The 14,572-nt window shown below is 37.8% G+C and overlaps 2 protein-coding genes across 3 annotated transcripts in view; one reads left to right on the top strand and one right to left on the bottom strand.

Moving 5' to 3' along the window:
• The window catches only part of LOC127528357 (uncharacterized), a 62,498-nt gene that overhangs the window by 16,271 nt on the left and 31,655 nt on the right, over positions 1-14,572 (top strand). The window lies entirely within an intron of this gene.
• The window catches only part of ripk1l (receptor (TNFRSF)-interacting serine-threonine kinase 1, like), a 63,967-nt gene that overhangs the window by 33,239 nt on the left and 16,156 nt on the right, over positions 1-14,572 (bottom strand). For both annotated transcript variants that reach the window (XM_028804003.2, XM_051928848.1), the window contains exons 2-4: positions 11,421-11,607; positions 9,836-9,989; positions 794-931 (exon numbers count right to left, since the gene is read on the bottom strand). In XM_028804003.2, coding sequence (XP_028659836.2) covers positions 794-931; positions 9,836-9,989; positions 11,421-11,572 — 444 coding nt within the window. In that variant the 5' untranslated portion in view covers positions 11,573-11,607. The remainder of the gene's footprint in view (positions 1-793; positions 932-9,835; positions 9,990-11,420; positions 11,608-14,572) is intronic.

Below are 14,572 nucleotides of genomic sequence, written 5' to 3'. Positions count from 1 at the left end.
ATTTATACATCCAAACAAATTCTTTAGTACTAATTAACTATAATACCACCAAAAATGTCTTGCTTATCCATTTGTTTGGTTTGTGGAATGTCTGGAAATACAGACATCTTGAAGTGATAGGCAGAAACCTAGCATCTGCTGGAAGAGCTCAGTTCTTTTCACAGTTCAACCTGGATTAGGATGGAATTCATATGCAGGTATTTCTCAGATTTTCGGATGAGGTGCCATGATCAAAATAGTGACTCTTGACTATACGGTGCATTTCTTAATTTCCCTTTTTATTTATTGAACTAGCAATCTATGCGTTTCTTATTTAGCAGCCCTAAATACATTCCTGATGACTGAAAGAGTGGCTTGCGATGATAGTAAAGTGAAGTACAGTATATCACTGCTCTCCAGGGACTGTCTATTTTTAAAGTGCAGTCAACCTCTTTTCCCTGTCCTGTAAAGGGACCACCGTAGATAGATGTTTAAAAGAACAATGGGAATTTCTAGCATTTGCAGACATGACAATACTATCAGAGCCAGAGGTACAAGTGGAGAAAACATACAACAAATTAGAGTTTGTTAAGGATTTGCAATTGTGCAAAGCATTTCCATATTAGTAGCAAAAGAAAAAAACGAGACTTTATCTATTAAGGTGTTTTGGAAAACAGGATAACCAGAGCAAATGGGATCATGGGAGGCAGGGCTTAAAACTGATACTAGATTCAAATCAATATGATAGGAAATTGACTTTTTTCACATGTTGACTACACAGTCTGCTTAAGGTCTACTTAATGTGTTTTCTTACCTTAACATGAAAATTTTCATCTAATAATATATTTTCTGGTTTAAGATCCTTGTGAACGACATTATTTTGGTTTAAATAAGACATTCCTTCAATGATCTCTAATATGATCCTTCCTTTTATAGAAAGTGCAACAGATACCTACAAACACAAAATGTAAAAAAATATATTATTATTATTACAGTAAAATACTACTTAAAATCAAAAATTTCACTTTATTCCTACATGTTGCGCATTAGTTACCAGGCATGAGTTTTAAAAATATTTACAGAAACTGGTAGAAAAACTGGTATTCCAGAATTCTGGGACTACTAGTTTTCAATTCCGGGCAACCAAACTACAGATTTGTAAAGCCTTGTGGACTACCAGATGTTTTATTATCGTTGGACCAGTTGCAATTGAAAGGAATCATAATTAAAAGCAGTACTATCAAAAAATAAAAATAAAATAATTTCAAATACTGGAAGAACTTTTAAGGTGGATTAAATGCAGAGGATATTCTGCAAAGCAGCGATGACAACTGAGAGTGAACAGCATCACAACCAAGTTAGAAAATTTACTAAGCTGTCTGCAAAGACCATCTAGAAACTACACACAAAAGAGGTCATATTTTTTCAGGCAAAACTAATTTTAGGATTGAAAAGGTGAGAAAGCACAGTAACATTAGACTGTTTACTACTCAGCCTGCAAAATCTATCAATTAATTTACCACATCTATTGTGACAGAACTGGGACGTCAGCAAGCTCCAAACCCAACACGAACACAAAAAAGAGTCCTAGGTTCAAATAAAAGATGGCTTATTAACTAAATTCTTCCACAAAGTCGCACAAGTAATTTCTTCCCACAATACCTCTCCTCACAGTATCTCTCACCACCACATTGCCCTCTTTCCAGTTGAGTGTTGCTCCACGTTCTCCCAGCTCCAACTTGCCTGGACAAGAGAATTTGGTCCCTTTTATTAAGAACCTGGGAATATTACCGGTTACAGTGCCACTGCCTGGTGGAAGTAAGTCCCACTTATTAGGGAGCTCATCTCCCTGCAGCACCCCCTTGTGGCACCCATGGTCCCCAGCAGAGATTCTTGGATCTACAGTGGAACCTCGGTTCACGACCATAATTCATTCCAAAACTCTGGTCGTAAACCGATTTGGTCGTGAACCAAAGCAATTTCCCCCATAGGATTGTATGTAAATACAATTAATCCGTTCCAGACCATGCGAACTGTATGTAAATATATATATATTTTTTTAAGTTTTTAAGCACAAATATAGTTAATTAAACCATAGAATACACAGTGTAATAGTAAACTAAATGTAAAAACATTGAATAACACTGAGAAAACCTTGAACAACAGAGAAAACTAACACTGCAATAGTTCGCGCTACCAACCGCTGGCTAAAAACACCTTTTTTTTTTTTTTTTTAATGAGTTTTAAGCACAGGGGAAAAAATGAACTTTTGAAAAAATCCGTAATTTAATAAACCACCAAGAAAAGTAACATTGCAATAATGCACGCTACGCTGTAAACAGAAGTGAAAACAAAATCAAGCCCAGTGCATTCTTTAACTGTCTTCCTACCTTATGCGTCCAGATCTCTCTCTCGCGCTGCCTTTGTGTGTATGTGTGTGTGTGTGTGTGTGTGTTGCGCTCTCTCTCTTGCTCGCTGCACAGGAAATGCACAGGGAGAGACTGAACATGTACAAACTGAAAGGGAAACTGGCTTGTTCGTATACCGAGTGAGTGTGTGGTCGTGAACCGAGGCAAAAGTTTGGCGAACTTTTTGGTCGTAAACCGATTTGTACGTGTACCAAGACGTTCATGAACCGAGGTTCCACTGTATGGTTGTAGTAATGTCATATTTTTAAACAACTCTATGTCTCCCTCAAAGTAACTTTAGAACTTGATGTTCTGACTTACATTTTATGCAGGAGCCGGAAGCAATTACTGAGCTGCTCTGGGTGAAGGAATTGCTTCTGGCATTGGGGCTTTATAGCCAAATGTGAATAATAAATTCATTATACACATTAGTAATGCCTTGGATATATTTTTAAAACAATTTAACAACATCTTGATAAAAAGGGGTATCAATTGCAATAAAAAAACACAAACATTTCTGTGTGACCTCAAACTTTTGTCTGTTATTGCATACTGGCTTAAATTACAAATCGAGGAGTCAGAGTTGGTGGTACCATAAATTGAGGAGTCGAAGTCAAAGGTTTTGTGTACCAACATTTTTAAAGTGTCCTTAAGGGGTATTTTCACTGTCAGCAATGCTAGTTTTATTTATGTCCTCCAACAAGCAGTTTCACACACTGTGTGCATCTGTGTTGGCTCTGAGTTGACATACATTGCCTAAAACAATAACGCACAATGAAAAAAAAAATTCAGGTTACTTTAATTAGATTTTCCCTTCAACTGTAAATGTCAAAAAGAGGCAGCCAGTCTTTTTTCTTCCTTAAGTCTTTCTATTAAAGGATATTCTGCATTGTTAACTTGCTGTTTCCTGAAATTTTTAAAACTTATTTTACAAATTTTTTTGTAATTAGCTTTAAATAAAGGGAAATGCTAAATAAATAATGATAACTAGCCAACCTGCGGCGTAGCATACACCGCATAATCACGCCACTTTTTTAATGATTTTTAAGCACAGGGAAAAAAATGAACATTTGAAAGATCCGTAATTTAATAAACCACCAAGAAAAGTAACACTGCAACAATGCACGCTACGAACCAACATACAATCATCGTTCAGTATGCACTGCCTGCTCATGTGCCTGCCCCCAACGCTTTTGTCTCTGCTACAGTCCACATGCACCCCTGAGCCACGTTGTCTTGTCATTGTTCTTTGCGGTTCCGGCTGCTTTTCTATATATAATTTACCAAGTCACCCGACCATGGTAGTAGTTGGGTGTACAAAGGGCAGGGACGTAATCAGTGTGAGCGTATGACCTGCACTTACTGGGAATTCCTCGTACGTGGGGAACAATTGCAAGTCACTGTCTCCATCACGAATGGGGTTCAACGGCTTACCCACGCCTCTCGGCGCTGGGTAGACACACGTTGATCCATTCAGTGTAGCGCGCGTGCAGCCCCGGACATCCAAGGGCATCAACAGACCTGTTAATGCTCAATCTCACGTGGCTGAAAGCCACTTGTCCCTCTAAGAAGTTGGACGCCGACCGGCTGGCGGTCGCGTAACTATTTAGCAGGAGGGAGTCTCGTTCGTTATCGGAATTAACCAGACAAATCGCTCCACCAACTAAGAACAGCCATGCACCACCACCCAGAGAATCGAGAAAGAGATATCAATCTGTCAATCCTCTCCCGTGGTTTCCTGTGTTGAGTCAAATTAAGCAAAATTTGTGTGTGGTGAGTTGTTGCGTCCGGGCACATGAGCAGGCACTGTGAATGCCTTGAGAGTGTAGGTGGACGTTTGCTGGGGAATAATGAGTATCTATATATCTTCTTAGATATAGAAAGCATCTGATGCGGTGTTTGGTGAATTGTTGCAGTTTGTGAGTTAGCAGTTGTGATGGTTTTACATTCCAGTACATTGCGGTGAACGCTGGTAACAGTCAGGCGGGCTAGGTGTTCTCGTCCCATGCTCTTAGAGTTGGTGGGCGTGTCTCTGTATCAGTTCGAGTTGTTGGGCGGTGCTCTGTCATTTGTATCCCATGGTCGGACGACTTGGTAGATTATATATAGAAATGCAGCCGAAACCGAAAAGAATAATGAAAAGTCAACGTGGCTCAGTGGTGCTTGTGTACTGTAGCAGAGACGAAAGCGAGTTGGTGAGTTGTTGCGTCCGGGCACATGAGCAGGCACTGTGAATGCCTTGAGAGAGTGGGTGGACGCGTGCTCGAGTTGGTGGGCATGAGTTGGTGGGCTGGGCTTTGTGAGTTGACTGACATGGCTATTTTTTGCGTATTCCATGGTTGTCTTCCGGCAGTGTGAATGCCTCAAGAGACAGGGTGTCCTTGTTTGGCGAGTTGTTGCAGTTTGTGAGTGCATACAGCGATTCACATCCGCAACAAACATGATTTTTCTTAGATGGTCCTGTCGCGTCCACCCTCGCACTCGAAGCATACACACTGCCTGGTCATGTGCCCACTCACAAGAGCAACTGACAGAGACCCGCCCACCAACTCTAAGACCATGGGATACCCCTCGCAAACTGTTTTACATGCTGCATATAGCGATTCACATCCGCGACAAACATGCCTCTTCTTAGATGGTCCTGCCGCGTCCACCCTCATTCTCGAAGCGTACACACCGCCTGGTCATGTGCCCGCTCGCAAGAGCAACTCACGGAGACCCACCCACCAACTCTAAGACCATGGTGTGTAAAACAGTTTGCGATGGTGGACGCAGTCATGCGTCATAACTGAAAAAAATAATGAAAAGTCAACGTGGCTCAGAGAGTGTAGCAGAGACGAACGCGAATGACGCCCTGTGTTGTGAGTTGCTGCTTCCGAGTTGGTGGGCGTGGCTCGGCGAGTTGTCGTCATATCCAATGACGCCGTGTTTTGTGAGTTGCTGCATCTGAGTTGGTGGGCGTGGCTCTGCGAGTTGTCGTATCCAATGGTCTTAGAGTTGGGAGGGCATGGCTCCGTCCTGCGTGCTTCCATGGGTGTCTTGCTTGCGCTGGTGGCAGCTTAGTGAATTATATATATATAGATAAGGAGTAAATATATATATATTATATATATATATATATTATCTATATATATAAAAATGGAATGGGTGGGTCATCGGGTGGGCCTTTTTTTCATTCCGTCGTTTTTTCGACGTTTTGAAAATGTAGAATGATTATTTGATTTTTTTGTTTTTATTTGATCGTGTCTATGTAGCCGCCGTCGTAATAAAGTATCGCTAAAATTGTCATTTATCGTAAATTTATTTTTGACGTATAACGTCGCCGTCGTCGAGGTCAGTGATACCAGTGCAAAAAAATCTGCTTACGGTTGAAAGACACGCCCTACTCACTGGACAGTTAAAAACACCAATCAAACTAACGATGACATCAAGTATTACCCAATCATGAGTAGGAAAGGAGGCATCATCATAAAATGCGTGTGGGATGATTTGCATGAGACGCTGCTTTAAAAAAAAAATGCTAAAAAAAATACGGGATAAATCCCGTCCAGTATTGATTCAAAACGGGACGCGCAATGTCATTCTCAAACGCGGCACGATTCATATTTTAAAGGACGGGTGGCAACCCTACAGTGCCAGGTAACCACCCATACAATCACATTGTGATTCAGACTAGGAATGCAATGAATGTAATTACCCCCGATCTACATACAAGGCGAAAGTCTTGCAACATTCAAAGATGATGGTTTGGGATAAGTACACCATACAACATAAAAAGAGCTTATGAAGCCTTGAACCGAAAAAAGCAACATCTCAGAGATCGTAAAAAAAAAAATAGGAGCTAATGTCGTTTTACTCGCTGTAGATTTTAGTCAAACATTACAGTTATTTCACGAGGGAGACCAGCACATCAACTCAACGCGTGTTTAAAATCCATGCTTCTCCCACGCTCGGTTATATCTCACGTGTTCTCGGGTAGGTGCACCAAAAAATGTATACATTTAAGCATGTAATGGGCAAACAAAAAATGAGGTATACCCGAAGGCACAGCAGTAGTACTTAATGTAACTTTACTTCTTAAATGTTAATGTTTTACTGTTTAATAATTTATACGCTTCTTATATGTTGTTCAAATTCTTTATCAAAATACCACTGACAGCGCAATGCACGATAACATCGAGTGAATACACCATACGCATCCGCCCACAGCTGCCCTGCTGTGCGCAGATAGGACTTGATTGTACATAAAAATAAAATAAAGATAAAAAGACTAAAAACAATCATCACCCATAAAGCGGATAGTAGACATGACGTACTATATGTTGTACCACATTTCAAGTGTATAGGGTGCAACGGTTCGCGGAGCCTACAGGTCATTTAAAATCCTGGGACAGACACACAAATTGCCACGGTAGCAAATTACAGAAGAAGATTTTACTGTTTAATAATTTATATTTTATATGAAATGTAGCTTCTTATATATTACTTCATATTCTCATATGATAATGATGTTAATGTTTATATTGATTTCTGTGTTATTAAAACTGCATGTATGTGTGTATATGTATATATATATATATATATATACTATATATATATATATATACGAGCTGTATATACCCGGCGTTGCCGGGGCAGAAGTAACCTAATCGGCTCAAACACTTACATATATACCAAAGTAAACCTAATCGGTCAAACAGTTACATATATAAAAAAACCGAACCTAATCGGACAAACAGCTTCATATATACAGAAGCGAACCTAATCGGAGAAACAGCTAATCTATATACATAAGCAAACCTAATTGGTCAAACAGTTACATAAATACAAAAGCAAACCTAATCGATCAAACAGCTTCATATATACAGAAGCGAACCTAATTGGACAAACAGTTATGCATGTGCAGAATGATTTTACAAACATTATGCGTGTTAACAATCATTAAAAAGAAAAGATTGATGAACTCTTCTTCTATATGTGATGAAGCCACTAATAAGACAGATTTTTTCAGGACCCAGCTGTTTCATAACTAAACTACTGCCACCCCAAAGTAATTGCTAATAGTGGTTTTTGGGGTAGCTGTGGAATAAAAAAGGGTGTTTTTTTAGTCAGTAAGAATCTGACACTACCCTTCAGTACGGGCTGAAGGGTGCCTATGTAAGGTTTTACTTCCTTCCCGTATGGAAAAAAAAACATACTAAACTTTTTTTTTCATCATTACAGATAATCTCAGTCAAATCGAAGTACGCATTCTCAATTTATTTTTATCTAATTTTTACTTTTTCACAAAGCCATCCCATGCCAATTTGTATGAATAAACTTTTGCTCGAGAGTTAGCAAAAGTTTATTCATGCACATATTTTAATACGGATAATCTATCTCTAATCAAGGTTCTCATTTTCATTCTAATTTAAAATAATAATAGATACTCATTTTTTTCTTCTGTTTTAGAAAAACCAATCTATGCCACCTACGTCTTCGTCAAGTCAGCTTCATCCAGCTTCATCACATATAGAAGAAGAGTTCCTCAATCTTTCTTTTTAATGATTGTTAACACGCATAATCTTTGTAAAATTATTGTGCACATGCATAACTGTTTGACCAATTAGGTTCGCTTCTGTATATGTGAAGCTGTTTCATCGATTAGGTTTGCTTTTGTATTTTATGTAACTGTTTGACCAATTAGGTTTGCTTATGTATATAGATTAGCTGTTTGTCTGATTAGGTTCGCTTCTGTATATATGAAGCTGTTTGTCCGATTAGGTTCGGTTTTTTTATATATGTAAGTGTTTGACCGATTAGGTTTACTTTGGTATATATGTAAGTGTTTGACCGATTAGGTTACTTCTGCCCCGGGCAACGCCGGGTATATACAGCTCGTATATATATATTGTTACAATGCAATATTTACCATATTCAGTTTTCTTCATTTGAATATATTTAGTGTATCTTTATTTTACAGTAATCCCTCGCTATAGCGCGCTTCGACTTTCGCGGCTTCACTCTATCGCGGATTTTATATGTAAGCATATTTAAATATATATCGTGGATTTTTTGCTGGTTCGCGGATTTTCTGCGGACAATGGGTCTTTTAATTTCTGGTACATGCTTCCTCAGTTGGTTTGGCCCAGTTGATTTCATACAAGGGACGCTATTAGCAGATGGCTGAGAAGCTACCCAATCAGAGCAAGTATTACGTATTAAATAAAACTCCTCAAATATATTGTGAGCACGGGGGCTGTTTGCACCCCTGGAGGATACAGACGCTCCTCAAAAAACGCTGAAAGACTACCTTCACATTGCTTCCTTCCTTGCTGGGCTTACTTGTGGTTACTTTGTTGAGCGATATGCTTCCCGCACGGTGCTTCACATACTTAAAAGCTCAAACAGCACTTATTGATTTTTGATTGTTTGCTTTCTCTCTCTCTCTCTCTTGCTCTGACATTCTCTGCTCCTGACGGAGGGGGTGTGAGCAGGGGGGCTGTTCGCACCCCTAGGAAGATATGGACGCTCGTCTAAAAAATGCTGAAAGACCTACCTTCACATTGCTCCCTTCCTTACAGCTGCTTTGTCAAGCGACACGCTTCCCACATGGTGCTTCGCATACTTAAAAGCCCAAAAAGCACCTATTGATTTCTGATTGTTTGCTTTTCTCTCTCTCTCTCTCTCTGACATTCTCTGCTCCTGACGCGCACTCCTTTGAAGAGGAAGATATGTTTGCATTCTTTTAATTGTGAGACGGAACTGTCATCTCTGTCTTGTCATGGAGCACAGTTTAAACTTTTGAAAAAGAGACAAATGTTTGTTTTCAGTGTTTGAATAAAGTTTCCTGTCTCTCTACAACCTCCTGTGTTTCTGTGCAAATCTGTGACCCAAGCATGCCAATATAAAATAACCATATAAACATATGGTTTTCTACTTCGTGGATTTTCACCTTTCGCATGGGGGTTCTGGAACGCAACCCCCGTGATCAAGGAGGGATTACTGTATATAAAAAGAGATAGACAGTGACCGCACATATTCTGTCATCCAGACGTGAACAGAAGCATAGTTGGTGAAAAAAAAATTACATTTAACATGTTTGTCTGCACTTAAAGTTTATGTGCATTCCAGGTAGAAAGAGGCAGTGCTTTCTCTTTGATTACATCACTTTGAACTCACAATGAACCCTGTTCTTGTGAAGGAACAGTTTTCAATTGTACATTCATTTGAAAGCTGCAGGATCCATATACATCTTTTAAGCCACACTGCACAAGTCATAAGCACATTACGCTTTACAGATGAACTGCGAGCAAAAAAAGAATACTGACAAAAAAAGTAAAAGCAACACATAGTAAAAACATCCATGTAGCACCCAGAATGTTCTACCTACTGCCCAAAAAAATAAAGTTTGAATAAACTTCTATAAATATGTCAGGGCATTGTAATTTATTTTATTTTGTACTCACAGATTGCAGCATTTTAAGGAGATTGCCTTTAGGTAAATACTCCATTACAAGAGAGTAGTTGCCTTCTTCTAAAACCACACCAAGCAGTTTCACCACCCGCTCATGATTCAGTTTCTTCATTAACTTTCCCTCCTCTAACAGAGATTTGTTAAACCTAAAAAAAAAAGTTTAAAAATATGCATCTTTTATAATCCGCTACGTGTCACAACACATCTTTTCACCACCAAGTGATTTTAACTTAATGAAATCTTAGGCGAAAGGATAATATGATACATAATGAAAGGTTTCTTTTAATAAATTTAACACATCAGAAATAAATATCATATATTTAAGGAATCCGGTATGATTGAGGGAGAAAGTTATTAATGATCATACCTAGAAGCAAATGACAACACCAAAAAATGCATTGCCCAGAAGTGATACAGAACAGGAACTCATAGAAATAATTAATGGAACCATTTTAAACCCAGTATTTGAAATTATCAATGGACAGGGAAGGGGATGTCTGTCTCGGCTTAATATTCTATTATAAAGAGATTACTATACAAGAATCAGTTATCATAATAAAATAATTACAACTGTGTTTGGCGGCATATATTAGCACAAACTACAACTAAATCTAAGTCTTGGTGTGGGAAAAATCTGATGTGCTCAGAAGAAACCCATGTATGCACCAGGAAGAATGTACAAGCTCCACATTGATATCAGCAAAGTAGAAAATTAACTCGGAGCCTTTTCATTGTGAGGTAACAACCAAATTATTTTGTCATCCTTATTAAAAGAAAAGTAAACTAATACACATTAAGTACCAGAAAACTGTTTGTGTATCTTTTGAAGATTATGCTATACTTTTTTTACCACTGTAATTATTGTTGAAAGTTTTTTCATAAAATGTACCTTGAATCCATGTATGTCCTGGATGATACTATAGGTTGGCATTAGTGGATTACAAACCATACTGGCAATCCATTATTAAAGGGGCTCTAAAGTAACCAGTGACTTTGTGGAAGAAACAAAATGACTTTCCAACATTTCTGTAGAGGGAATCTAGATCCTAAAAACAAAGCAAAATTTCCCTAGCAGGCAAAAATGCCAAAATTAAGTAAAAGACGTTTAAGGAAAGAAGCTAAGAGAAATAATAAACAGGCAAATGTTGTTGTATGGGCATTATATAATAGATTTAAAATAAAGTAGAAGTACAGTATATGGCACATACTATATACATTGTGGTGCTGTTTCAAATTAGGGAAATGTCTTTTTGTGTAAGGCATATCATTAAATTATTTGAGTTGTACTGTAATGAAAGTCAATTATTATAGTTTTCTCAACTGGCATAGTTCTGGTCAAAGTACTCTCTCAATTTTTTGTACTTTCTTTTTTTTTTATGAAACTTGCCCTGTCCTTATAATAAAAGTCTGTGTTTTATTAGTCTATTATTTCATATGGTCAGGATTCTGGTAGGCACCATACTACTATGAAGGGGACTCAAATAATAAATTAAGTAAGCAGGTTCAGAAATCCTTATGTTGTGTTACATGATGACAATTTTTTAAAAAACAGCTCTAGTATTAAAATAAGAACATACTCTGTGCGATGAGGCCCAGTGTAAACAGTTTTTAAAACTACTAATCCATGTGTTGCATGAAGACATATGTATACTACTCCACACCCTCCACAGTCTATTTGTTCTTTTTTAGTAAGCTCATGAGAATGTATTCGTATGCTGTCCAATGCCATGGCACAATCTCACTGTTGATGCTTCATTGGAGGACCTGTAAAAAAGCATAATTATAATTTAGAAAAAAAGAGTAATTCTCTACATATTTTCTGAATTGCATGTTTTTAGTGGCAATAATTAGTACTACATGTTTAACCTCCATAATCTTAGTAAGACGTGTTTTGAAAAACTGGTTGCAAGACCATGGAAAGAATAAGGATATGAAGTGTGTACTTATATCTGCTAACAAGTATGACCATCACACTGTAATTCATCTGTACTTAAACAAATGGGTATACTGTAATGTTTCATCAAATTAACAGAATAAGGTAAAAGAAATTATCATTCGTTTTTGGTAAAAAATACTATAATACAAAAGGAAAATACAAGAATGTACTTATTCAAAAAAGTAATATACAGTGCCTTGAGTTAGTGCCTTATTGAGTGCCCAAAACCATATTCACATTTGGCTGTCTCAATGTATTAAGGTAAGAATTTTGGCTGCTGATCTACAAAACCATATATCTTGCCAAACTGAAAGAAAAATAAATTCAAATATTTGATAAAAAGGGAAAATCAAAATTGTGAGATTTAAGACTTGAGCACTGCCTTTATAAATATAATGCTAACTTTCCTCCTCTGCAGTATCTTACTAGCTCACTCTAATTGCTGATTGTCACTTAATTTATAAGGATAAATACCCTTTCTTGTTGTGGTCCAACTGTACAGTAAACTTCCCCCCACTGTCCTACATATGAATACTGGCAACCATACAACCTGATAAATGCTGATCAGTAGTTTCAGGCAGCACACATGCCTGTCTGAATATCGCTGCCAGGTTGTGGTCCTCGTGGCAATGGTGTGACAGAGAGATGCTTCTTCATGGCAATGGTGTGACAGAGAGATGCTTCTTCATGGCAATGGTGTAAGATAGAGAGAGGGGGGTAAAGCAACCAATTTTATGCATTCTCTGTTTAAATCCTATAGCCAATAGGGCGTTGTGGTAAAGAATGGCTTCCAATTCAAAACCAAACAGCCAACTTTAGACCAACAGAATTCTTGTGAGACACATCCCCCAGTTACTGGCTTATTTTCACATCTGCTCCCAAAACCATTTGTTAAGTGAAGTTTGCCATCTAGGTAGTTTGGCTTTCCTGGGGGATTGATTGAGAGAGTCCTACAGAGAATCACTTACCAAACTGGTTTTAGGCACTTCCACCATGTTACATGTGCTTTGTCTGACTTATAAATAAAGACATACAAAACTTTGATCAACTTATATACAAAATTTCACAACACAATGGGTATAAAACCATGTTGAAGGTGCATCACATGGAAGTGGGAAAAAAAAAATTGCAACAATACTGCTTAAGTCACGCTGCTCTCTAAGCAAGAATAGCACCTGTCATGAAGCCAACTGATGAACACCTGAGAAGATGTTCACAGTTCAACAATCTCCAAGGCATTTCACAAAAAAAAAAAACCTTTATGGAAGAGTGGAAAGAAAGAAGCTCTGGCTCATGAAAAACAATGTTATTGTCTATAACGAATTTGCAAAATCTCACTTGGAAGGTATTCCGAAGATGTGGAAGACAGTCTTTCTTTATAGTCTGATGAGGCTAAAACAGAATCTTTTGGCTTAAACATTATGCGGTATGTGTGGCATAAATTTAAAACTGCACTTCAAATAAAATTATACCCACTTTAAAATGAGGTGGAGGAAGCATCAAGTTGTGGGTTTGGCTTACGTGAGGACTGATGGCAAGATGAATACTGCCCAGTACAGACAAATCCTGAAGGAAGGAAGGCCTGCTCCCCGTGTCAGAAATCTTCAACTGGGGTGGAACTTTGTGTTTTAATGAGACAATGACCCTACACGTGCTGCTACTGCAACAATTGAATGGCCTAAAATGAAGAAAGTTAATGGCCCAGTCAGAGCCTTGACTTTACCCCATCAAACATTTTCGGTGAGATCTACAAATTACTATCCACTGCTGCTCCTCAAGTAACCTGGCACATCTTCAGCAATTTTGTAAAGAGGAAAGGTTTATAATTAACTTTTTTTTGGAAGTCAACACTAAAAAGTGTTTGATTTCAAATAAAAATTCCCTGTCATATTCATCAAATATTCTGTTAGTGGCCATCATTTATGTGAAGAAAGTTCCTGGGGTTAGACAGTTGAGTACTTTTTCAAGACAATACAGTATATGTTAACATGTTTCAGTGTCCACATATGAAATGTTACAGTACATTTCCAATTCCATTTAGTATACGCTTGTTCAAAATTATTGGAATAAAATCTAGAGTAATTATACTGATAGTATAATTTAAACCAAGAATAATTAGAAGACTTCACAAGCGTATCACCCACAAAACATTAGTTACGTCTGGGTTTTGGACAAACTCACTAACATAATCCAGCAGCTCTTTTTTTTTAAAATAACGCAATTTTTCACTTTGTATGATGAAACATTAGGAATGGCAAAATGTAGCAAGGACAGATTTTGTTTGGTTTTTTTGCAGCTGTGTGTCACAAAAACACCAGAATTCTTTTTTTATATTTAACTAACAGATTAATACAGCAGTTACCAACATGTGGTATGCTTATCCCTGGGGGTTTGCGGCGGACTGGTTGGGGGTATGCGAAAATAACATTGGTAATGGCAGAAAATACCAAAAAAAGGAGTTAAAATAAAAACACAAAAAAGTTATAGAGTTTTTGGTTTTTGTTTTTCGTTTACAAAGAGAAACTTGTGAAAGCTATCACTAGACCCGCCCAACCAGGAGTCATATTGCGCGATTGCGCATGTGTTCTCCCTCTCTTCACCAAAACTGTCACTGTGATTGAAAGCAGTCCATCATTCTAGTGTTTGATTGGGTGTCAAGTGAGTAACGTGTATCAATAGGCCTAGATCATTCGTTTTTTATGAGTGCTTAATTTGAAGTGTTTAGCTATTGTTTATTGTTTTGAGCAAATTTCTATTGATATTGTTTGAGCCCCAAAATGGATAAGTGGTTGA

The sequence above is a fragment of the Erpetoichthys calabaricus genome, chromosome 6 (assembly GCF_900747795.2).
Source record: "Erpetoichthys calabaricus chromosome 6, fErpCal1.3, whole genome shotgun sequence".
NCBI lineage: Eukaryota > Metazoa > Chordata > Cladistia > Polypteriformes > Polypteridae > Erpetoichthys > Erpetoichthys calabaricus.
Note: the sequence above shows the minus strand (reverse complement) of the source record. Positions and strands in the feature narration are given on the sequence as shown.